The sequence below is a fragment of the Condylura cristata genome, unplaced genomic scaffold (genome assembly GCF_000260355.1).
Source record: "Condylura cristata isolate star-nosed mole 26May11 unplaced genomic scaffold, ConCri1.0 scaffold00019, whole genome shotgun sequence".
Classification (NCBI taxonomy): domain Eukaryota; kingdom Metazoa; phylum Chordata; class Mammalia; order Eulipotyphla; family Talpidae; genus Condylura; species Condylura cristata.
The window spans coordinates 16,859,880-16,884,317 of NW_004567120.1; the positions used below are offsets into that span (position 1 = coordinate 16,859,880).

At 35.0% G+C, this 24,438-nt stretch overlaps 1 protein-coding gene across 2 annotated transcripts in view; it reads left to right on the forward strand.

Moving 5' to 3' along the window:
• COL4A5 (collagen, type IV, alpha 5) overlaps positions 1-24,438 on the forward strand; it is a 164,169-nt gene that overhangs the window by 86,952 nt on the left and 52,779 nt on the right. For both annotated transcript variants that reach the window (XM_004685697.2, XM_004685696.2), the window contains exons 22-31: positions 392-484; positions 1,841-1,911; positions 2,309-2,500; positions 3,297-3,465; positions 5,054-5,146; positions 5,244-5,348; positions 12,132-12,229; positions 13,392-13,542; positions 15,692-15,805; positions 24,209-24,376. In XM_004685697.2, coding sequence (XP_004685754.1) covers positions 392-484; positions 1,841-1,911; positions 2,309-2,500; positions 3,297-3,465; positions 5,054-5,146; positions 5,244-5,348; positions 12,132-12,229; positions 13,392-13,542; positions 15,692-15,805; positions 24,209-24,376 — 1,254 coding nt within the window. The remainder of the gene's footprint in view (positions 1-391; positions 485-1,840; positions 1,912-2,308; positions 2,501-3,296; positions 3,466-5,053; positions 5,147-5,243; positions 5,349-12,131; positions 12,230-13,391; positions 13,543-15,691; positions 15,806-24,208; positions 24,377-24,438) is intronic.

Here is a 24,438-nt window from a genome sequence, read left to right on the forward strand (position 1 = left end):
ATTTATGTAAAATATATTTTATATATGTATATATAAAATGTGTTTATTTATAAAATTGTGTTTATACATAAATTCATATATATAAATATATGTATCTAATAATATTTTTCCTTCATTGCCTATTGTCCCTTCCTACTGCTAGAAGGTGAGGACTGTAAAGTGATGAAATTTTTTCTGTACACTATTGTATCACAAAAACCTAGAACAGTGTTTTGCACACACAGTAGGCATTCAGTAAATCTTTATCAAACAAATTGGTTTTAGACATAGGTTTCTCTAATTACACTATTAGGTAAGAGTGTTGTTTCTTATTGCTAACTTTAGAACCTATCTAAAGAAGGTAGAAATAACAATTTGATTAAAATTTGTTTTGTTACAATTTTTTCCTTAGGTGATAAGGGTGACACATGTTTCAACTGTATTGGGACTGGTATTTCAGGACCTCCAGGTCAACCTGGTTTGCCAGGTCTTCCAGGTCCTCCAGGTAAAACATTCTTCTCAATGCAACCTTTTAAAGTATTTTTTGATAGATTTTAATCAGCTTGTAGTTTTATAATGATAACAAATTTTCATTATATAGCTAGTCACTTATCCATAAATAAATATGAAATGCCACTGTCTTCTATGAAATAAATTAGGCTCTTGTTTATAATACCTGAAACTACCAACATTTTCTAGTAGGGTGTTGACAATATTATTCCAGGAAAAATATCTTTCCTATTTTCCATATAATGAGGAAAATAATTTACACAGATTCCCTTCTTCCAGAAAACTAGAGGGAAGGCTCATGTCTAGTTTTTAGTATAGTATAGTTTTAGTGACAGAGGTTCTAATATCACATGTTGTCATTTGGAACAGGACTTCTAATGGAGTTTGGTAACCAAATGCCAATATTTCTTTCTGTATATAAATCTTACCTCCTCATTTCTAATCAAAACCACTTTTGATGTCCTTCAAACTCAAATGTTATTCAACTGCTTCTTGGGGTATTTCAATGTTATATTCTTTTGAAACTATACTTTATGTCCACGTCAGAGCTAAGACTAAGGAACAGATCTCTTACCATTCTGTCTAATGTGCCTGCCAAGGAAACCAATTTGTTTGATGCTTAGAAATCATTTTTCAGCAAGTCATGTAGATAATACTGGAAGTTAATCATCTATCTTTATACCTCCAGTCTCGTGGTTCTCAAATTTGAGAATGTATCAAAGTTACCTAGGAGGCCCTGCTGCCTAAGCTTCTGATTCCATAATCTGGAGAAGGGCTTGCAAATTCACATTTCTAACCAGTACCCAAGTGATACTGATACATCTGTTCCAGGGCCCCATTTTGAGGATAACTGCATTATTATTTCCTCCAGTCTGGCCACGAAATGCTTCTCATAAAACACATTATTAGGGAGCAGTATGCCAAAGAGAGAAATAGTAAGGTCCTGAAAATATTGTTGAAGTTATAACATAGAAAGATATGTAAACTTTGTCTTTACCTCTTTCTCTCCTTTGTAAGGGTATGGTTATGGAAGCCTGAACAGCTCTGTGCATACTACTTGGTACATGGGAGCTCTGAGAGGCTTTGGAGTTGGAAGTACCTAAAGATGCAATAATATATGTAAATTAAATGTTAGGTTACCTAAATGAATTGATGGCTTCCTCATTTTGGGAACCTAAAATAGGATAATGAAAAAGTGACTTGTTAAAATGAATTAAGCTGGCTTCTTATTTTGAAATTTTACTTCCTAAGTTGCTGGGGTTTTTTTTATATAAATGTTATCAGAGTTCAGCCTTAAAGTTCACATTATCATGTGTGTGTGTGTGTGTGTGTGTGTTTGTGTGTATGTTAGGATCAATTGGTTTCCCTGGCCAGAAAGGTGAAAAAGGACATGCTGGTGCAACTGGTCCCAAAGGATTAATGGTAAGTTTCAAGCATATTATAAAACAAAAGTAAAATGAAGTGATTTATACTTTGATTTTGCTGGCTGGACTGTAAACTTCTTGTCTTATATTAGAATGTAAGCTTCATGAAGCTAGTGGTTTTGTATATATTTATTCTTTGCTGTATCACCAGTTCTTGGCATATAATAGAAACTCCAAAGTATCTGTTGAAAGGATGAATGGATAAGTGGAGTGATTTTTGACTTGTTGATAAGTATAAAATAAATTTAAGTTTTCTATTAAATTGTGATTTATTAGATTTACATACCTCACTGTATTCATTGCTGTGAATACTAAATCTTATTGGGTAGGTTGATGGAATAAACTGGAGAGAGAAAATATTCGAAAAAAATTCATTTTCATTTTCTTTTTTTAAGGGAACACCAGGAGCTCCAGGTGCTCCAGGCTTTCCTGGATCTAAAGGTGAACCTGGTGACACCCTGACTTTTCCAGGCATGAAGGGTGAAAAAGGAGAGCTGGGTTTCCCTGGTGCTCCAGGGCATCCTGGCATACCTGGTAACCCTGGAACTAATGGATTGCCAGGTGCTCCTGGTCCCAAAGGAGAACCTGTAAGTTGGTTTGATGTTCTTGGTTTGTGATTTCCTGTTGTTACTTAGGGATATTAATACTAAGAGTGACAGCTAATAAATGCTTAAAAGAATGTGGTTATACATAGTCATGGTTACATTATTACTCACAAGAGTTTCTTTACCAGTCTTTTTATTCATTCATTTTATAAATTCATTCTTTTTAACCCATTATTATATTGACGTGAATAGGTGTGCAAGAAGTGAAGATGCATATGGGTCAGTGTGAGATAACTCTTCTGTTACCTCACTTAACCCACTTCATTTAAACCTGACAACAGAAGTCTAATTTTTTATCTATAATAAGCTTAGAGATTAGTCTTAGTAGATACCATGTTAAATATATCACAGCACCTAATGACTGACCTAAATGAACAGTCTTATTTTGTGGACATTACACAGCCTAATATTTCAATGGGAAGTGATATTTTATAAAATGTTAGCTGGACTGTAAAGTTCTTGTCTTTTACTGAAATGTAAGCTTCATGAGGGTAGTGGTTTTATTTATTTTTATTCTTGCTGTATCACCAGTTCCTGGCATATAATAGAAACTCCAAAGTATCTGTTGAAAGAATGAATAACTAAGTGGCATGATTGCACATACCATCCTAAAAAATGTACATAATTTTTTTAAGAAGAACTATATGTCTATGTAATTTCTCTAGTTGTATTCAGTAATACCAGTCATCTAGGTATATGAAGTGGGTCTTCCAGGTATATGATGATACAAGAGCACATATTATATCTGTGTTTCTGTATTAAATTTTTTCCTTTACAGGGTGGAATTGCTTTAAAGGGTGAAAGAGGCCCCCCTGGGGACCCTGGCTTTCCAGGTCCCCCTGGTAATAAGGGCCCAATGGGCCCTGTTAGTTTTGGCCCTCCTGGCCCAGTAGGTGAAAAAGGCATACAAGGTGCAGCAGGAAATCCAGGCCAGCCAGGAATGCCAGGTGAGTTTACTACAGATGTTTTGTTCTTAATTTAGTGATTAAAAGCAGAAATGCTTGCCTTTTTTTGCTTACTCTTTACCACCTTTCATTTGAGATGTGTTTCTCTGGCTATTATATTTAGGTTCTATAGAACTCCTTAGCAAAGGAAAACAATGTATTTTCTTTTTAAGGGAGAATTCTATTTAAATGTATTGTCTTCAATTTTTCTGTTTTTTTTTTTAAAGTACATGACACATAATATACATTTTAACAAGCAATTATGATGGAACACACATGCAACTAGTACATGTTAAGAAACAACATGTGTATATATTATAGTTGATTTACCCATTGTATTGTTAATTGATAGTTGAGTTACAGTAGTCTCCCCTTATCTGAGGAATTTTTCTCTCTTCAGTTTCAGAGAGAAACTCTGACCAGATTACCCCAGTCAACCAATATCTGAAAATAATACCTACAATAAGATATTGAGAGAGAGAGAAATCACATTCACATAAATTTTATTGCAGTATATTGTTATAATTGCTCTATTATTAGTTATTGTTTATAATCTGTTACCATGCTAAATTATAAATCAAACTATCATAAGTATAGTATGTTTGGTGTTCATGACTTCAGACATCCACTGAGGGTTGGAGTCTATCCTCCGTGGGCGAGAGGGAGGCTACTATATTTATAGTAAAGGCCTATTGTGAACAATGCTTCTATGTACATTTTTGTATATAATCCTAATATACACGCACACACACTTCTCTAGGGCAAGGATCAGCAAACTATGGCCCATGGACCAAAACTATTCTATCACTTGTTTCATAAATGAAACGTTTATTTGAATTTGTCCACACCCATTCACTATTGTCTGTGTGCTACCATTGCTTTTGTGCTACCGTATTAGACTAGTTGGTACAGAGAATATGTGACCCACAAAATAATTTTTTCTTTTATATATATTTTTTATATCATTCTTCATTTTGTACATTTTGAGGTATAATCAAGCACATCTCCAGCTTCAGTAGATAAATTAAATCTATGCTTAGCATCATTATACCAATTTATATTCCTACCAGCAGTATTAGACATTTCTTGTTAATCTACATCTTCATAGATACTTTTATAATGCCAAATATTCACATTTTTTTTGCCATTTTATTGGATATGATATATATATTATAGCAGTTTTGTTTTGCTTTTCTATGATTACATTAAAGTTTAGCACCTTTTCATATGTTTATTGGCCATTTGAATTTCCTTTTGTGGAATGACTATTCGTGTTTGGACCATTATTTCAATTGGGTTCTTTCTTTGTCTTACTGGTTTAGAGGAATTTGAGTTTCTGTTTTAGTTACTTGTTAGCTATTTAATTTTGCAAAACCTTCACTCACTGTGGCTGACTATTTTCACTCTGTGTATGATGATCAGAAATTAATCTGAATGCTTGCTTTTTCATTCTTAAATAGGGTCATTTTTCTTGTGGATTATTTAATAGTGCATTTTCAGAAATTGTTTATAAATTCCTTGTATTATCTCTAATCAAAGATCATTAGTCTAATGAACACATCTCTTTCGCTGTTAAATCTCTTTTTCGTAGGTCCTAAAGGTGACCCAGGTCATACCATAACCCAACCAGGGAAACCTGGCCTACCTGGTAACCCAGGACGAGATGGTGAAGTGGGTCTTCCAGGTATATGATGAATTTATTTATCACATCTTTAACACATTTTAAAGATGTAATTCTTATTGGACTATTTCCCTCTCAAAAAACCACCTTTTTTCCATAGGTGACCCTGGACTCCCAGGCCAACCTGGCTTGCCAGGAATACCTGGTAGTAAGGGAGAACCTGGTATGCCTGGAATTGGACTTCCTGGACCACCTGGTCCCAAAGGTATGTAGGCTGAGTAACAGGAGGATAGTTTAGGTATTTAATGTTATTCTTTAATATAGTTTGTTCAAGAAACAATTATTGATTGTTTATACTTTCTGTGTAATTTAAAGAATATGAATGAAAAACCACATCATGGATGCATTACAGTTTATCTAAAGCACTGCATATAACAAAATATCTAGGTCAAAGATATGCAAAAATTACATATAAGTTTAAAAAATAACAAAAATTAATCTTTCCTTTTTTTATTGAGGTGACCTTGGCTTAGATTGTTGTTTGTACTTTAGGAGTATAGTATCTCCCCCTTCAGGTGTTGTTACAACACAGCATACCACCAAAACACGCATTGTCCACCACCACAGTCCATTGTGCACCATCACTACCTTCCTCTTACCCCTGTACTTCTGGTAGCCTTAGTTTTATAGTCAGTTTTCTAAAGTTTGTTGTTAGTTTGACATTATCTGACCCCCCTTTTTTTTGGTTTCTCTATATTCCACATATCGTGATACCATCTGGTATTTGTCTTCTTCCTCCTGACTTCTTTCACTTAGCATAATACCCTCCAGCTCTATCTAAGTTGCCACAAATGGCAAATGTTTATCTTTTTGATAGCTGATTAGTATTCCACTGTGTAAATACCACATCATCTTGATACAGTCATCTGTATTTAGACACAACGTGTTCTATAGATTGACTGTTCAAACAGTGCTGTAGTGAACATCGGATTGTATATTTCCCTTTAAGTTAACATTTTTGCATTCTTAAGGAGGATGCCTAGGAGTAGTGTTGTTGGTTTGTATGAAAAATTCATTTTTAATATTTGAGAAACCTCAATACTGTTTTCCATAGGGGCTGGGCCATTTACATTCCCACCAAGAGGGGTCTCCCTGGTGGGGTATTTTCTTTCATTGTGTAGAAGCATTTTAGTTCTAGCTAGTGCCAGTTTTTATTTTCTAATTTGTTTTCCTTGCTGCTGAAGTGAAATCTACAAAGGCATCTCTGAATTCTGTATTGTGGAGTGTGCTGCCTATTTTTTCTTCTATGTATTTTATGGTTTCAGGTCTTAAAATGCAAGTCTTTTATCCATTTTGAATTAAATTGCATGTATGATATGAGATATAGGTCTATTTTCATTCCTTTACATGTGACTATGTTTTCCCAACACCGCTTATCGAAGAGGATTTGCTCTTTCCAGTGTATGTTCTTGGCTCGTTTGTTATAGATTAACTGTCCCTATAGATGTGGGTCTGTTTCTAGGGTCTCAATTCTATTCTAGTGGTATGTGTGTCTGGTTTTGTTTTACTACCATACCATTTCATTACTATTGATTTATAATATAGTTTGAATTTGTACCTGTGATACTGCTATTCTTTCCTATTTTTGTCAGGATGACTTTGACTATTCAGGGTCTTCTGTGTTTCCATATGAATTTCAGTAATGTTTCTTGTTTCTTTAAACAATTCCATTGAAACTTTGGTAGGGATTGCATTTAATCTGTATATTGCTTTGATTAGGATGTCCACTTTGACAGTGTTTGTGTTTCCAGTCTACATGATCTTTCTATTTTTTGTGACTTTGTTTCTTAGAATACTGTCCCATGTTTTCTTTAAATGCACTACAAGGCATTTAATTATTTTTGGTGTAACCATAAATGGGATTGTTTCCTTAATTTCTTCCTTTCTAGCTAATTATTTATATATAGGAAAGCAACTGTTTTTTTTGTGTATTGTTTTTGGAATTGGCACTTTGATGAACAGATTTGTGTTTCAATTAATTTTATAGTAGTTGTTAGAGGTTTTTATGCATATTATCATGTTGTCTTCAGGTAATGATAGCTTTATATTTCCCACTTGGGACTCTTTTTATACTTCCTATTGCCTAACTGCTCTTCTTAGTAGAGCTATCAACTACAGATATCAGTAGCTATCAGTCTAAGATACTGATAGCTTAAATTATCAATACTATGTTGAATAGTTGAGATGACAGTGGATATTCTTGTTTTATACCAGATCTTAGTGTAAAAGCATTCAGTTTTTTTACCTTTGAGAATGATGCTAAGTTTGGATTTGTCATATACAGCCTTTATTATATTGAGATACGTTCCATTTACCCTGTTTTCATTATAAGTGAAAGTTGTACCTAATCAAATGCTTTTTTTGGGCATATAATGACATGATCATATGACTTTTATCATTCTTTTTATTGTTGTGATCATTGGTTGACTTTCATATGTTGCATCATCCTTGTGTTCCTGATACAAATCCCACTTGGTTATAGTATATAATTCTTTTAATTCATTGTTGAATTCAGTTTGCTAAGCTTACACTGAAGATTAATGTATCTATGTTCATTAGGGAAATTGGTCTGCAGTTTTCTTTTTGTGTGTTACCTTTGTCTGGCTTTGGTATTATAGTAATGTTCCCTTATAAAATGTGTTTGGAAGTATGCTCTCAAGTTTTTGAAAAGTATGAAAAAAACAGTATTAAATTACCTTTGAAAGTTTGGGAAAGCTATGTGGTCCTAGACCTTTACTTTTTGTGAGTGCTTTAATTACTGTTTCAGTTTCCTTGCTTGTGACTGGTCTATTCAGGATTTCTGTTTATCTTTATTCAGTCTCTGGTGGTTGTAAAATTCTAACGATCTGTTCATCTCTTCTACATTATTGGATTTATTAGCATACAAGTGTTCGTAGTAATCTCTTATACTCTGAGTTTGTAACTTTTTTTCATTTATGATTCTATTTATTTGAAATTTCTCCCTAATTTTTCTTTATGAGACTAGTATAAGTTTGTTTTGTTTATTTTTTTTCTAGAAAACCAACTTTTGATTTCCTTATCCCTATAGTCTTTCTTTTTGATTTCTATTTCATTTATTTCTGTTGTTATTTTTTAAATTTCCTTTCTTCTCCTGGCTTTGATTATGTTTGTTCTTCTTTTTTCTAGTTCCTTGAGATGAGAGGTAAGGTTACTTATTTGACCTCTTTTTTGTTGTTGTTGTTGTTGTTGTGGACCTGTATAACTATATACTTCTAAGTACTGTTTGCTATGTCCCATAAGGTCTGGAAAGTTGTGTCCTCATTATCATTTGTCTCAAGCTGTTTTTGATTTCTTATTTGCACATTAGTCACTCAGTAACATGTTGTTCAATGTCCACATCTAGGTTTTCCTGCTTTCTTTTTGTAGTTTTAGTTTGATACCAAACTAAAAGAAGATGTTTAGTATGATTCCAGTCTTCAGGAATTTGTTGATTCTTCTCTTGTGACTCAAAAAGTGGTTAAATTCTGGAGAATGTCCCAGGTACACTTGAGAAAAATATGTATTTAACTTTTCTTGGATACAGTGCCTGATAAATGTATAGGTAAGCCTATGTGGTCTAGCTTTTGTTTAAGGCTATTGTGTGTATTCCTGATATATTTTTCCCTGAATCATTTAATAGTGCCCATCCCTGTCTCTTGTTACTTTTGTTAGATAAATATCTATTTCCTCAGATACAAGGATAGCTGTCCCTGTCTTCCTTTGGGTTTCATTTGCTTATAATATAGTTTTGCAATACCTTACTCTGAATCTATCTTTATCAATGAAATTTGGTTTCATTTCTTGGAGACAGCAGAAAGCTGCAATATCTTTCCTAATACAACCAGACAAATTTTTCCTTTTAATTGGTGAGTTAAGTTCATATCTATATATAGATATAGATATATTAGATATTTTATTTATTAATGCATACAGAACTAGAGTACAGGCCAGAGGTGTGAGGGATGAGAGGATTCACCAGAGACAGAGTGGGGAGCAGAGCAGGCAGATGGACTGAAATACACTGCTGAGGGGAGCAGCAGAAGGGTCATGGTAGGTCTGCCATGCTATGTGGGTCACTTCCCTGGCCGGGGATTGAACACGTGCTGCAGTGGCTGCAGATAGCTTCATAGTGCTGTGATTTAACTTGTTACATCACCAAGGAAGGGCCCCAGCTCACTTATATTTAGAGTAATAACTGATACATGAAACTTTGTTGCTGACATTTTGTCCTTAATTTTGTGTTTCTATTTCCTTGTTCATTTATTATATATGTTCCTCTTTTTGGTTTAGATACCAAGGTTCCTTATAGCATTTAATCATTGGGTTTCTGGAGTTTTTTGGTCTGAGAAGGCCTTTAGTTTTTCCTCATATCTGAAGAAGAACTTTGCACAACAGAGTATTCTTTATTGGAAGTCTTTAAGTATTTTTTTGCATCCTTTTTCATTTTTGTGCAATATTTATTTTCTCTGTAATCCTTGTAAATCTCCCATCACCATCTTACCAGTCAACCATTACTATAGCCCCTTGTACTCTTCCCTCCTGTTTTGACTTCCTCTCCCCTCTTCCTCCTGTATGTCACAGAGCTATAATTTTCCTGCTGCTTTTTTCTTTTTTTCCCCTCTGACCCTTTGTTCATTTTCCCTATATTCCTCTTATAAATGAAACCATTTAATATGTTTCTTTTTCCTTCTGATTTATTTCACTGAGCATAATTCTTTCCAGTTCCATCCATGTAGATGTGAATGGCACGAGCTTATCTCTTTTGATTTCAAAGTAGTATCCCATTGTGTATATGTAGCACATCTTTTTTACTAATCATCTATTTTGGGCATTTAAGTTGTTTCCATTATCTTAGCTATTGTAAATAGTGCTGCAATAAACACATTTACTGCAGGTTTCTTTTTGAGGTAATGTTCTTGTGTCCTTTGGGTAGATTCCTAGGAGTGGAATTGCTGGGTCACATGGTAACTCCATTTTTAGTAATTTGCAGGTCCTCTACATAGTCCTTTACATAGTGGTTGGATCACTTTGCATTCCCACCAGTGTTGTAAGAGGGCTCCTTTTTCTACACATCCTCGCTAGCATTTGTTGTTGCCAGTTTTTTTTTTAATGTTTTTTAAGCCATTCCCATAGTGAGGCAGCATCATCATATCATTCTATTTTCTCTTTGCCCATAGTGTTTCTTCAGAGAAGGCTGATGTTAGCCTGACTGAGAGTCTTTTATGTGTTATCTGCTTCTTCCCTCTAGCCAGCTTCAATATTCTTTCTTTGTCTTCAACTCTGTTTAATTTTACTACTACCTATCTTTATTTAGGCTTCATTTTGTTTAGTGACCCTGTTTTCTTCTGGCTTCCTGGCTTTTTATATTGAGTTCTTTCTCCAGATAAGAATGTTTTCCTCTGTTATTAATTTAAATAATGTCTCTGTCTCCTTATCTCTATTCTTCCTTCTGGGATTCTAGTTACTCTTATACTGCCTTTCCATAGTGTCAGATAATTCTCAAAATATTTCTTGATTCCCTCCACACATACACCTTGAATTTCTTTTTTCTTCTACCTGGATTCTTTGTGCAGTCTCATCTTGAAGGTACCTGACTCATTTATCTCTTTCATCTATTCTACTTTCATAGCTTTCTCCAGAATTTTTTATCTGCTATGTTGGTCTCTTTACATCCTATTCCCTGTTATTTTCTCATTTAAAACTTCGATTTTGAGCACCTGTTCATATTCATTAATTTTGTTTCTGAGGACATTCATTTGTTTTTCAGAGTTTTCTTATATATCTTTGATCAGTTTTTCTATGTCTTCCATTTTTTTTTAATTTGCTTATAGCATTTTTGAACTCTGTATCTGATAAAAGCAGGTCTTCTGTATTTTTGTGATTGCATTCAGAGATTTATTTTCTCTCTATGGTGTAGTATTGCTCTGAGTACTCAGATTGCCATTTGTTGTGTTTTCTCACTTCCCCATTATTTGCTTTCTTACAATTGAGAGTGCAGAAGTTCTTTTCCAATATAGGCCACACTGTATGTTTTGGAGAGCTATTCTGTAACTGGATTTTCTGTTAGTGGGGAATATTATTGACTGTGGCAGTGGGGAGGAGTCTGTTACTGTGAGTTCATCCCCTTCCCAGAGTTTTCTAAGACCATTTGATATCAGCAGCATGTCCATTGGGACAGATATAGCATTCCCACGAATAAATAATATGAGCTTTTGACTATTACCTTCTGCTCTCATTCTCATTCAGGGATTTTACCAGGACTGTGCTTTTATCCTTGGGGTTTCTGCTTGGTATGGCTTTTTCCGGGGTGCTCACTGGAATCCCATACTATTCTCAGGGCTTAGAATGGTATTAACACATAGTAAGCACTCAAACATTATTTGCTTAATGAATGGATTATACTAATTAGAAAACAAATGTATTGCACTCAGGTACCCCAACTTTTATTCTAAATCACAGTATCTTACTGAAATTTTTGTTGGTTGTTGCTTCAGTTCTTTATTACTGATAAAATTTATTCTTATGAAAGTTAAAAAAGCTCTTGGTCTGAGACAATTAAACATGTCTTTACTTAATGACTTCAGAAGTATCTAATTTTATTTAGTGTATAGATGTGTGTGTGTAATAGTTGTAATTATGGTTCTTCATACTTCATCAGGATGTAGGCAGAGAACATTTTTTTTTTTGTTCCGCATTGGGGAATTCATTATGTTTGATTCGGTCACATTATGTTGTAGCTCTTCTTTAAGATGAGTATATATTCTGCACACATTAGCTCTATGTGAAAGTGATACAATCACAAGGTAATTGATAGAGAATATCATGTATCTGAAAGAATTGGTTTTAAGTACTCATTCATACAGTCACTAAGTATGATTATAGTTACTAAGTATGATTAGATAAGATGAAACTGACGGGTTGGGGGTTTTGGTATCTCATTTAAAGTGTCTTTTCTTTGGAGGGATAACAATGTCTTATCATTTTAAAGGTTTTCCTGGAATCCCAGGACCTCCAGGAGCACCTGGGAGGCCTGGGAATATTGGTCTAGAAGGTCCTTCTGGGCCACCAGGATTTCCAGGACCAAAGGTCTGAGACATTTTAATTTATTCTTTCCCATTTTCCTATCTCCCCTACCTTCTTTAGCCCTATGTCACTATTTTACCTTGTACTTTATTCCTAGTCTTCACTATATAAATAAAACTTAACTATTAATATATTTTACTTCAAATATTTAAGTATATTTAGCATAAAACATTCTTTAATAGTACATGAAGAGGCCACATTTAATCTCTGCCCAACCCTGTGTAGTGGTTGCTTGAGTTGATGTTGAATATCAGAAACTTTCCACACAGTTTTTGTACTCCAGTTTCTTCCTAGATGCATAATGCAAATCACTGTTACTTAACAATATAGTAATGATAATAGTAATAATAATGTTTGAGTTACTTTTTATTCCTTTTAGTATATCTGAGCCTATGTAACATTATCCTCAGTCAACTTTCAGACAACAGCTATAAAATGATTATGTAATTATTTTGACTGCTACTGTATTTTCAGTGCACTTAGTTTAAACTTCCTGTGCAACATTATTTTTTCCAGAAGAAAATGAAACCAGCTCTCATGAGATTCCACTTTCCCAATGATTGTTTTCATTTTATTATGAATCTTTTTGCCAATGAACATAAAAGTAACATGAATAATACAGTGAACTTTTGTATATCCACCAACCACATTCAGAATTTTCAAGATTTACTACACTTGTTTCATCATTCCTTTTCTCTATGCTGAGTTGTTTTATTCAAAATCTTAAAATTATTAAATTCTACCTATAAATACTTCAATATTTATCTCTAAATAAATGAACATTTTGTACAGAAGAAACCACAATGTCATTATACTGTGTCAAATTAAAAATAATAATCTAATATTCAGTCTATAATCACATTTCCTCACTTTGATAGACTATTTAACCACATGCTTTCGTAGTTATCTTTTTCTTGTCCTGAAACAAGTTCAATTCATTTCATTTGTTTTTTATTTGTGTTATAAACTCTTTTTCCCTTTCTTACAGATGTTCTTTCTTTCCAATATAACCTTTACTTTGCATTAATTATCCTAACCTCTCCTCCAATGGAAGAAAAAATGTATTACCTTATATTTTCTACTTCAAGTTCTCTATGGTAAACAATAAACTGCAAAAAAAAATTCATGGGAATTTTTGTTATGTTTTGTGATGTACATGTTCAAGGGGGAGCCAGGATTTGGTCTACCTGGACTGCCTGGGCCTCCTGGACTCCCAGGTTTCAAAGGAACACTTGGCCCAAAAGGGGATCGTGGTTTCCCAGGACCTCCAGGGCCTCCAGGTCAAACTGGCTTGGATGGGCTCCCTGGGATAAAAGGTACGGAGGCTGTTGCTTGTTCTCATTTTGTTTTTAACTTTTAAAGTCCCTTTAACTGAGAAGCCTGTGCTGTTACTCTGTCACTAATGGCTATTTTAAAGAAAAGATGAACAAAAATTATTTGAGATTGATGGATAAAGTGATTAAAAGTAAATTCATATATGAAAATCTTTTATTAGAAAATGTAAAAATCTTGAATAAATTATTTAACTTTACACCTTAAGAAAGTAGGCATGTATAGCTAAATAAAAGACAATTAGAAGATAGAAGGAAACTTACAACACAATAAATACTGGTTGATTCCACCTATATCAGGGCAGAACAGAAAGCTTGGGGTCATCTTATCTCATAAACGCAACTGTAAGTAAACATATATAGGTGTGTGTGTGTGTGTGTGTTTGCGCACACGTATATATGCATATATATGCTCAAAGAAAGATTCAGAGGTTATCTGCTAGAGTCCCAGTGACTGCTGCAGGGAAGAAGAAGGAGGCAAAGGGGCTAGTGCCCAAGAAAATAGGTATCCAAACCAGCAAGACTGGAGGTAAGTCATCTACAGCCACACCATAGCATCATCTACAGCCACACCATAGCATGGTGCTTTCACCAGAGGAATTTTTCAGAAAGGGGGTACAGTCATATGTGAAATGCATGTCTAATTCAGGCACTGGAAGTTCCATGGCCAACATGTGCAAGGAAAGTTCTCCAAACCCCTTCCCAGAGATCAGAGAATGGTCTTTAGGCAGAGCTTTGCTGGGCTCTGTCATGAGCCCATTAGCAGAGGGAAGAACTGATGAGAGAGTAGTCTTGCCACTCACTGGAAAGAATCATATTGGCAGGAAGTGCTTGTAGTCCAGTTCCCATGTGCAAAAAAGCAGCTGCATTGGTTGCTGCACTGGAAAATATTGCCTATTGCCATTGTAGACCATGGAGCTCACAGCCTGCTCACATGTCCCTGGCCTTTCAGGGCAATCTGAGACCCAGAGCTTGAGCTCCCTGTACCACACCTAGCCCCTCTTGCCAAGACACTGAAGCTTGCTAGAATGCAGTATGACATGTAGCATAAGAGAGCAATGAGGGAGACAGGGACAGAAGTTACAGCAACTATGGCACTGAACAGAGCTTATTGTAAAAGGAACAAGCTACCCAAGAGTACCTAAAATCTGTAAAATGACTGAGAGCAAGTACTTAAGTCCTACCCTTTCCTGATGCTCCCACCTCACACCAAGATAAATAAAGAAGGCAGACAAGGCTGAACCCAGTGCAAAAAGCAAATGAAGCAGCACATATATCTATGAGGCAAAGAGCATCTGAATACAATATGGCACAGCAATAAGAGAGAGAGAAATTCTGGGGCATATATAAAGGATAAAGAAAAGATCTACCAGACAAAAACTTTAAAACAACAATATTAAAATGCTAAATAAGGCCCTCCCTAGTGGCGCAGTGGGTTAAAGCACTGCACTGAGAAGCTAAAGCCACTTCCGCATGAGTTCGATTCCCGCCTGCACTGGAGGTGACCACATGGTGTGGCAGACCTCTCCTGACCCACCTGCTGCTCCCCTCAGCAGTGTACTTCATTGATCTGCCTGTTCTGCTCCCCACTCTGCCTCTGGTGATGCTTCTCACTGCCCCTGTACCTCTGGCCTGTAACCCAGTTCTGTATGTACAAATAAAATAAAATCTTCAAAAAAATGCTAAATAAAATACTGGAAGACCAATCAAAGGCAGATAAGCTGGTACAAGGTCTTTATACAAGGAGCAGCAACAAAAATTTATTCACCAAACACATGAAATACATTAAAAGAACACAAAAAGAGACTCCTACTAGTAAAGGGTTTGTAATCATAATATCTAAAGAACTCTCAAAAGTCATCTATAAATAGTGTATACTTACAGAAACTTGTTGAAAATGAGCTACAAGTAAAGAAATATGTAGTTATCTTTTATACTATTCTGTGAGGTTGATTATGTCTGTAATGAAAAATGGATTCTCTATCACCTGCTCTTCATATTTTTTTCTACTTTTCTTGCTTAATGAATAGCTTTTTAATACCCTTGCTTAATATGCCTTTTCTCATGGGTAGGGTGGTTCTAAGAACTAGTGACTTGGCTGTTGTTTTAAATATGCAAACTGTATTTCTGACAGGTGATGTTGGACCAAATGGACAACCTGGGCCAGTGGGACCACCAGGGTTACCAGGAATAGGTGTTCAGGGACCACCAGGATCACCAGGGATTCCTGGACCAGTTGGCCAACCTGGTAAGATTGGAGTAAATGTGCATTTTGTAACACTCATCATATAGAGACTGGTTAGCTCAGAGAGTGTAACTCATAGTCTTTGACAAAACAGATCTGAGAGTTAACATATCTACTTGGGTACATTTATAAAAGTGAAAAAAGTACAGATCACAGTACGAGTTACTTCAATCTCTGATATTTTTTCTTCTAATATATTTAAAACTTTCCAATAATTATTCCACATTATTAGTCATTTCCAAAATTATTTCCACTAATATAAGTTTACAATTTCAGTATGTTGCCACAGTGTATAATGGTTGAGCTAGTCATAGTCTTTTACTCAGAAATTGAGGAACTTATAGTGCTCATCATTTCAAACCTAAGTAGCTATACAGCATTAATATATCCTTGTCTGTAGAACTGCTTAATCTTTCCTAGTACATGGGAGCTAGAATTAAGGTTCTACAGAAAACATTCTATTAAAAATATACTTTAGGTATTCTTTTTATTTTTTGGGAAAAAAAATAAGTTAAATTTTCTCTCATTTTTTTTTGACAGTAAACCAGCAATCACTTTATAACTTTGGAAGGCATTTAATTACACAAAATCACTTTTTCTATTATGGTAACCTGGGTTTATAAAACTATATATGATGCAGAGATATAGGGTCAAACCCCCCTTCACATGTATACCACCACACTATACCCACCACCAAGGCACCCATAGGCCTCTACCATAATTACCTCAGCAACCTCCATATTTTCCTGTGCACACAACCCTGCCCCTTCCTTTCTAGTAGTCTTATTTCACCAGTCAGATTTTTAGGTTTTTTTTTAATTAGTTTACTTATTTATCAGAATGTCACATATAAGTGAAACCATTGGTATTTGTCTTTTACCTTCTGACATATTCTGCTTAACAGTATACCCTCCAGTTCCATCCATGTTGTCACAAATGATGAGTTCATCTTTTTTTTTTAATGCTGAGTACTCTTCCATTGTGTATATATACTACATCTTCTTAATCTTCTCATCTGTCCTTGTGTACTAAATTTTTCCTTAACTATTGTAAGCAATGCTGCAGTGAACATATGGGTGCATATATCCTTTCAAATAAGTGTTTTTACATTCTTTTTAAAGATTTATTTTATTTATGCACATAAGAGCATAAATAGGTATAGGCCAGAGGTGTAGGGGGGCGGGGTGAGAGGATTCACCAGAGACAGAGTGGGTAGCTGAACAGGTGGATCTACTGAAATGCACTGCTGAGGGGAGTAGCAGGCCAGACAGAAGAGATCTGCTGTGCCATGTGGGTTAGTCCCCTAGCTGGGGATTGTACTCATGCTGTAGTGGCTGCTGATAGCTTCATAGTACTGAGACTTAACTCCTTGTGTGACCAGGAAGACACTGGTGTTTTTACATTCTTCAGGTAGATTCCTAGGAGTGGAATTGCTAGATCCCAATGTACCACTATTTTTAATATTTTCAGCAGCATAATACAGTTTTCCATGGGCAATAGACCAGTCTATATTTCCCCAACACTGTACAAATATTCCCTTTTCTCCATATTCTCTGCACTGTCACTACAGCTTCTGGCCTTATTTGATAGAGGTCATTCTCACAGGCATGAGGTGGTTGTCATTATGGTTTTGACTTGTATTTCCTTGCTGATAGGTGATGATAAAAAATATTTTTCCATGTGCCTGTTGGGCATCTGTATTTCCTCTTTGGAGAAGTATGTAACCATTCTGCCATTTTTTATGGGTTATTATATTTTTTCATTTGTATGAGTTCTTTGTAAATATTGGACATCGACCTCTTGTTGGATATGTGGTGTGCAAATATTTTCTCCCATTCATTAAGGTAGTTCTTTGTTATAGTGATAATTTCTTCTGCTATGTGGATTTTTTATTATATATTATTATTATTATTATTATTGTATAGAATCCCATTTGTTTATATTCTCTTTTGTTTTTCTTATTTTTGGACCTGTATCCACAATGACTGCACTGCAGCATTGTCATAAATTATTTTGCCTCTGTTTTCTTCAGTGTATTTTGTGGTTTGGGGTCTTTTTTTCCAAAGATTTATTTGTGCATATAGAACTAAGGAACAGGCCAGAGGAGCAGGGGCGGTGAGAGGATTCAGTAGAGACAGAGTGGGGAGCAGAACAGGCAGTTCTTCGAAGTACACTGCTAAGGGGAGCAGCAGGTGGGTCAGGAGAGGTCTGCTGCACCATGTGGATCTCTTCCGGGGCAGGCGGGAATTGAACTCACGTGGAAGGGGCTTTAGCTTCTTAGTGCTGTGCTTTAACCCACTGTGCCAGCAGGGAGGGCCTGATTTCAGTATTTCATATGCTGTGAGATAGTGGTCTAGTTTCACTTTTTGCATGTGGTTATTCAGTTTTTCCAACATTTAGATAAGAGGCTTTCCTTTCTTCATTGCAAACTCTTGGCTCCTTTGTAATAGATTAACTATACATAAAGTATAGGTTTACGTCTAGGCTTTCAAATCTATTGCACTGATTTATGTGTCTGTTTTCATTCTAGTACCACACTGCTTTGATTACTATAGTTTTGTAATACAGCTAGACACCTGGAGGTGTGATGTCATTGTTACTATTATTGTTTTTTGGGGGCTAGGCTTGCTGTGGCTATTTGGAATCCTTTGTGATACCATATGAATTTAAATACTGTTTGTTCTAGATCTTTGAAGAATGTCATTGAGACATTCATAAGGAATTCACTGAATTTTTATATGACTTTGGGTAAGATAGTCATTTTAACAAAGTTCTTACAATTCATGAGCAGGTTACCTTTCCATTTCTTTATATCTTCTATTTCATTTAGCAATATCTTTGTTTTCATTGTACACATCCTTTCCCTCATTTGTTAACTGTATTCCTAAGTATTTAATTCTTTTTCATGCAGTTAGTTTTGACTTTTTTCTTGATTTCATTGTCTTCCAGCTTGTTTGCATATAGGTTTATAATGTATTTTTATAAGTTGATTTTGTAACTTTCCACTTTACTGTATTGATTTATTGTTTCATAGTTTTTTTTTAAGATTTATTTATGTATACAGAATTGGGGTACAGGCCAGAGATGCGGAGGGTGGGAGGATTCACCAGAGACAGAGCGGGAAGCAGAACAGGCAGATTGACAAAGTACACTGCTGAGGGGAGCAGCGGGCGGGTCAGGAGAGGTCTGCTGTGCCATGTGGGTCACCTCCGGGGTGGGAATCGAACTCATTCAGAAGTGACTTTAGCTTCCCATTGCTGTGCTTTAACCTGCTGCGCCACCAGGGAGGGCCGTGATCATCTGATTTTTATGCTTCCTTTTGTTGATGTAGTGAACTACATTGGTCAGTTTTTGGATGTTGAACCATCCTTGAATCCTTGGAATTAATCCCATTTGTTCATGATATATAAGCTTTTAATGCATTCTTTCAGTTTGCAGAGGACTTTTTATCTTTTCCTTAGGGAAATTGGTCTGCAGTTTTTGTTTGTTTGTTTGTTTGTTTGTTTGTTGTGTGTGTGTGTGTGTGTGTGTGTGTGTTTGATGTTTTTACTTTTGGTAACAGGATAATGTTGGCCCTATAAAATATGTTTAAAGGCATTCCCTCCTCAAGTTTTTTTTTTTTTTTCAAAGATTTATTTCATTTATTTATGCATACAAGAACTGGAATGTAGTTCAGAGGTGTAAGGGGTGAAAGGATTTACTATAGACAGAGTGGGGAGGAGAACAGGCAGATATACTGAAACACACTGCTGAGGGGAGCAGCAGGCAAGACAAGAGAGGTCTGCTGCTCCATGTGGGTCAGCTCCCTATCTTGGGATGAAACTCATGCTGATAGTTATTCCTTTTAGATGGTTTGGTAGAACTCACTAGTGAAACCATGTGATCCTGGGCTTTTTCTTTCTTGGGAACATTTGATTACTGTTTCAATTTACTTACTTGTAATTGGTCTGTTCAGTTTTCCTATTTCTTCTTCATTAAGTCTCAGAGGTTATATATTTCTTAGACTTTGTTCATTACTTATTATAGTAATCTAATCAGACACAGAAAGAATTATTTTTTGCCAACATTATATAATTGAAAAATAATGTATTAATTCATGAAATAATATAGAACATTTGAACATCCTTAATTCACATGAATACATCACATGACTTAAACACACAGTTCAAATGTGTATAGATTTACTTTGAAACTACAATATATTTTTGCTTACTTAAATGTCATAGGTATTTTGCTAGTTATATATGAGAAAAGCTAGAAACATCAAGTAGCAATATAAAAAGTCATAAATTAAAGATTTTAATTTCACCCTATTTTATATTTTACTCTTCCACTTTATGAATTTTATTTTATTGCACTTTATACCTCTGACACATCCTTTAATAATAAATAAAAATTAGAGAATTTTAAACTATTTAATTTAAAAATAAGATATACAGCATTCCTTTGGACCAGGTTGTTACAAAGTATCTGCTTCCACACTATTGAAATCATTCTATCCAACTAGCATAGCAGAGGGATCTTAAGAAAAGTTAATTTTTAGGTTTTACTGCTATTCCACAAGGGGATAGTAAAAAAAAAAAATAGATCTTGGCCTAGATGGATGGATAAAATTATTTTTTAATTTTAATTTTGTTTTTACATTTTTACTCCTCCATATGTATACATGTACCACTCTACAGATACCTGCCAGTACCCTATCTGCCTCCCTCCCCATGCCTTTAACTCTTCTTTTTTATTAATTACTTTTTATGTATTTTTTAATAACACTATTCTCTCTTTTTTTGTTTTTACCGTGTTTGCTTTCTTTTCTCAGGTGTAGTCCCCATAGAATTTCCACCACCAATTCACCTATGCGCCATCACCACAGTCGCTTATACTTTTCCCACCCTCATTTTGATACTACTTCCCTTCCCTGTAGAATATCTCTTATTTATAGTTGTCTATTTATTTTTGTTTTGTTTGTTTTATTTTTACTATTCTTTGCCTTGATCCCTTATTTGGTCCCCCTATATCCTTCCTATTAGTGAAATCATCTGATGTTTTTCTTTTTTCCTTCTGACGTATTTCACTGAACATAATCCTAACTAGCTCCATCCACGTTGTTGTGAATGGATTCGTTTATCTTTTCTGACTGCTGATTAGTTTTCCTTTGTGTTTATGTACCACATCTTCTTGATGCAGTCATCTATTTTGGGGCATTTGGGTTGTTTCCAAGTCTTCCCTCTTATAAGTAGTGCTTACAGTAAACATAGGGGTGTAGGTATCCTTTTTGAATTAAAGGTTTTGTGTCCTTTGGGTAGATCCCTAGGGGTAGAAATGCTGGATCATATGATAGTTCCATTTTTCATAGTCTGAGGAATCTCCACATAACTCTCCATAGTGGTTGGACCAGTTTGCTTTTCCACCAGCAGTGTAAACTCCCCTATTTCTTTCTCTAAGTCCAAATTTTATACCTGCGGTATTTTGTCTATATTTGGTTTTTGGTTATTTATATTCCACATATGAAAGAATCTGGCATCATCTTTCACTCTGACTTGTTTCATTTAATCACCTCAAGGCCCACCCATTTTGTCCTGAAAGACAGTAATTTACCTTTTTAAAATTGGCTGTATAGTATTCCATTGAGTATATACTCCATGATATTATTTCCCTTTGTGTGTGTGTAAGTTTGTTTATTTTTTGTTATTTCCTTACATTGTAGTTCATTTTTGTACAAGATTTGATTTTTCCTCTCAGATGTAATTGCCATAAATCTCCTATCACCATCTTATCTGTAAACTATCACCATAGTCCCTTGTGCTCTTCCTTCCATTGTTTTGACCCTCTCCCTTCCTCTCCTCTCCATATGGTCTCAGATCTATAATTTTTCCTGCTAATTTTGTCTTTTTTCCCTGTGACCCTTTGTTCAGTTTCCCTGTATTCCTCATATATATAATATTTCCTATATATATAAATGAAACCATCTGATATTTTTCTTTTTCCTTCTGACTTAGTTCACTGAATATAATCCCTTTCAGCTCCATCCATGTAAATGTGAATGGCATGAGTTTATCTCTTCACACTGCCAAGTAGCATTTTAGTGTGTGTATATATGTACCACATCTTTGATTCAGTCATTATTTTTGTGCATTTAGGCTGCTTCCTTTATCTTAGCTTTTGTAAATAGTGCTACAATAAACACATTAGTGCAGGTTTCTTTTTGAATTAATATTCTTGTGTCCTTTGGGTAGATTCCTACGAGTGGAATTGCTGGGTCACACATGGTAGCTTCAGTTTTAGTAATTTGAGGTTCCTCCACCTATCTTTCCTTAGTACCCCTTTCATCCGTTTATGAGCATGTAAGTTGGTTCTTTGAATTGGCAGTTGTGAGCAATGCTGTAAGAGCATAAGCATACATGAGTCTTTTCATATTAGAGTTTTCATATTTTTTAGGATAAATACCTAGGAAAGGTTTGTTGGGTCATACGGTATTTACATTTTATATTTTTAATAGAAGATTTACTTATTTATGCATATAGAGCTGGGGTATAGGCCAGAGGTGCAGGGGTGGTGAGAGGATTCACCAGAGATAGAGCGGAGAGCAGAACAGGCAGATCGACGAATTACACTGCTGAGGGGAGCAGCAGGCGGGTCAGAAGAGGTCTCCTGCACATGTGGGTCACCTCCAGGTAGGGATCAAACTCATGCTGAAGTGGCTCTAGCTTCTTAGTGCTGTGCTTTAACCCACTGCGCCACCAGGGAGGGCCCAACATTTTATATTCTTAAGAAATACTGTTTTTGTCAATGTAAATATTATATTGTATTTCTATTGGAAAATACACTTCATTTGTATTATGCTCTATGAATATCTGAGTGAATATGTAAAATAAGTTTCCTTACTAATTACTAATCCATATCTGATAACATGTACTTGTAGACATTTTTCCATTCTTCACCTGCTTCGTTTTGTTTCCTAGACTTGGGTGGCTCATATTGCTGTTGAACATAACTATCTTTCTCTTAAATTTCATGTCTGTGATGCATTTTAGTTCTTTCTCAAATGCCATATCTTAAAGGAAAACTTTAAACAGGGAAAATCAACAAGGCTTCTTCATATTTAAATCTTGGTTTATTTTCACTATTTTGTAGAGCTGCTTTCTAGAAGAATATTTCAGAAGCAAATTACGTATCTTGAAAACTCAGCTATTAAAAAATGACTTGGTCTATAATAAAATAATATGCAGTAATCCACTTAGAACTATAGTAGGTATTATTGGGTATCTCATAATACTTTACAAAGAAAGCAAATAAAACTTGTCTCTCTATTGAATTGTATTTTACTATAAAATGGCAACACTGGAACTGTCACCACTATTTGCCAACTAAATGACAGTGAGTTTCATTAGTTTAAGTACATACTGGTGTATGACATTAAGGAGATCTTAACATACCGACATCATGCTGTCTTATAAGATAGTTGCCTACTGATCTCCATCAGTAAAATTAGATTTTATTATTAAGGGACACTTCAAATGGTCACATGGCTAATGCCCTCAACTTCTAGTTGGTTTAACAAATGAAGACCCATGACATAGAATCACTAATTCACATAGTTGATAGGAAGTAGGGTGGGAATTTGCATCATGGTTTTAGTGTAATTATTTTTGAAATGACTTCTTTATTAACTGTCTTGCTTTTTGGTATAGTTAAGTGTTAGAGAAACATACACAGGTTAAATATTTTTGCAGTGCAAATTTTTTTTCTGTAAAATCCTGGTTGGAATATTGAGAAATAAAAATTAGGAACAAAACTAATAGTAATATATTATTAAAACAACATATACAACAAAGCGAAATGACATATATATAACTGATTTATTCAGATATTACTCATTTTTATGGATTATAGCAATATGTCCTAATAACTCATAATTCCTTAGGCAATGTGAATACAGGAATGATCAGTAGACCAGTGTTCAATCCCAAAATATTAGCTACCACTCTACATTGTAATTAGAAAACTTTGGGAATAAGTACTTAAGAATGTTTATAGTATATTTTTGTTTATTGACTATAATAACCAAAAAGATAAACTTGTATTTTGTATGTCTTTAGCTTTTTTATGTCATTATTTCATTAATTTTTATTAAATGTCATAGGAAATATTTATCTATGATGGATCAGGAAATAAAAAAAAAGTTACTTTTTCATCAGAAATAATTTGGGGAGCACCTTCATAGAGAAATATGTCAGAAATCCTGATGTTTGATTATTAGGCCATTTTAGTGCTTGGTGCCATATGTATCTCTCACTCATTGTGAAGTTTATTATTCACAGAATTCTATTACTTTTTGGTAGACAAATAACCAGATAAATCCCTTAAAACTGCCTCAATGCTTGTTAATATTGGTGTTGTGTTAACTAGGTTTACATGGAATGCCAGGAGAAAAGGGGGATCCAGGGCCTCCTGGGTTTGATGTTCCAGGACTTCCTGGTGAGAGAGGCAGTCCAGGGATCCCTGGAAGACCCGGTCCTGTAGGTCCCCCGGGATCACCAGGGCCCGCAGGAAAAGCAGGTGCTGTTGGATTTCCAGGTAATTTGTTTAAACTTTATTTTCTGGTTTTGGACTCAGAAAATTAAACTGAATTAATGTGA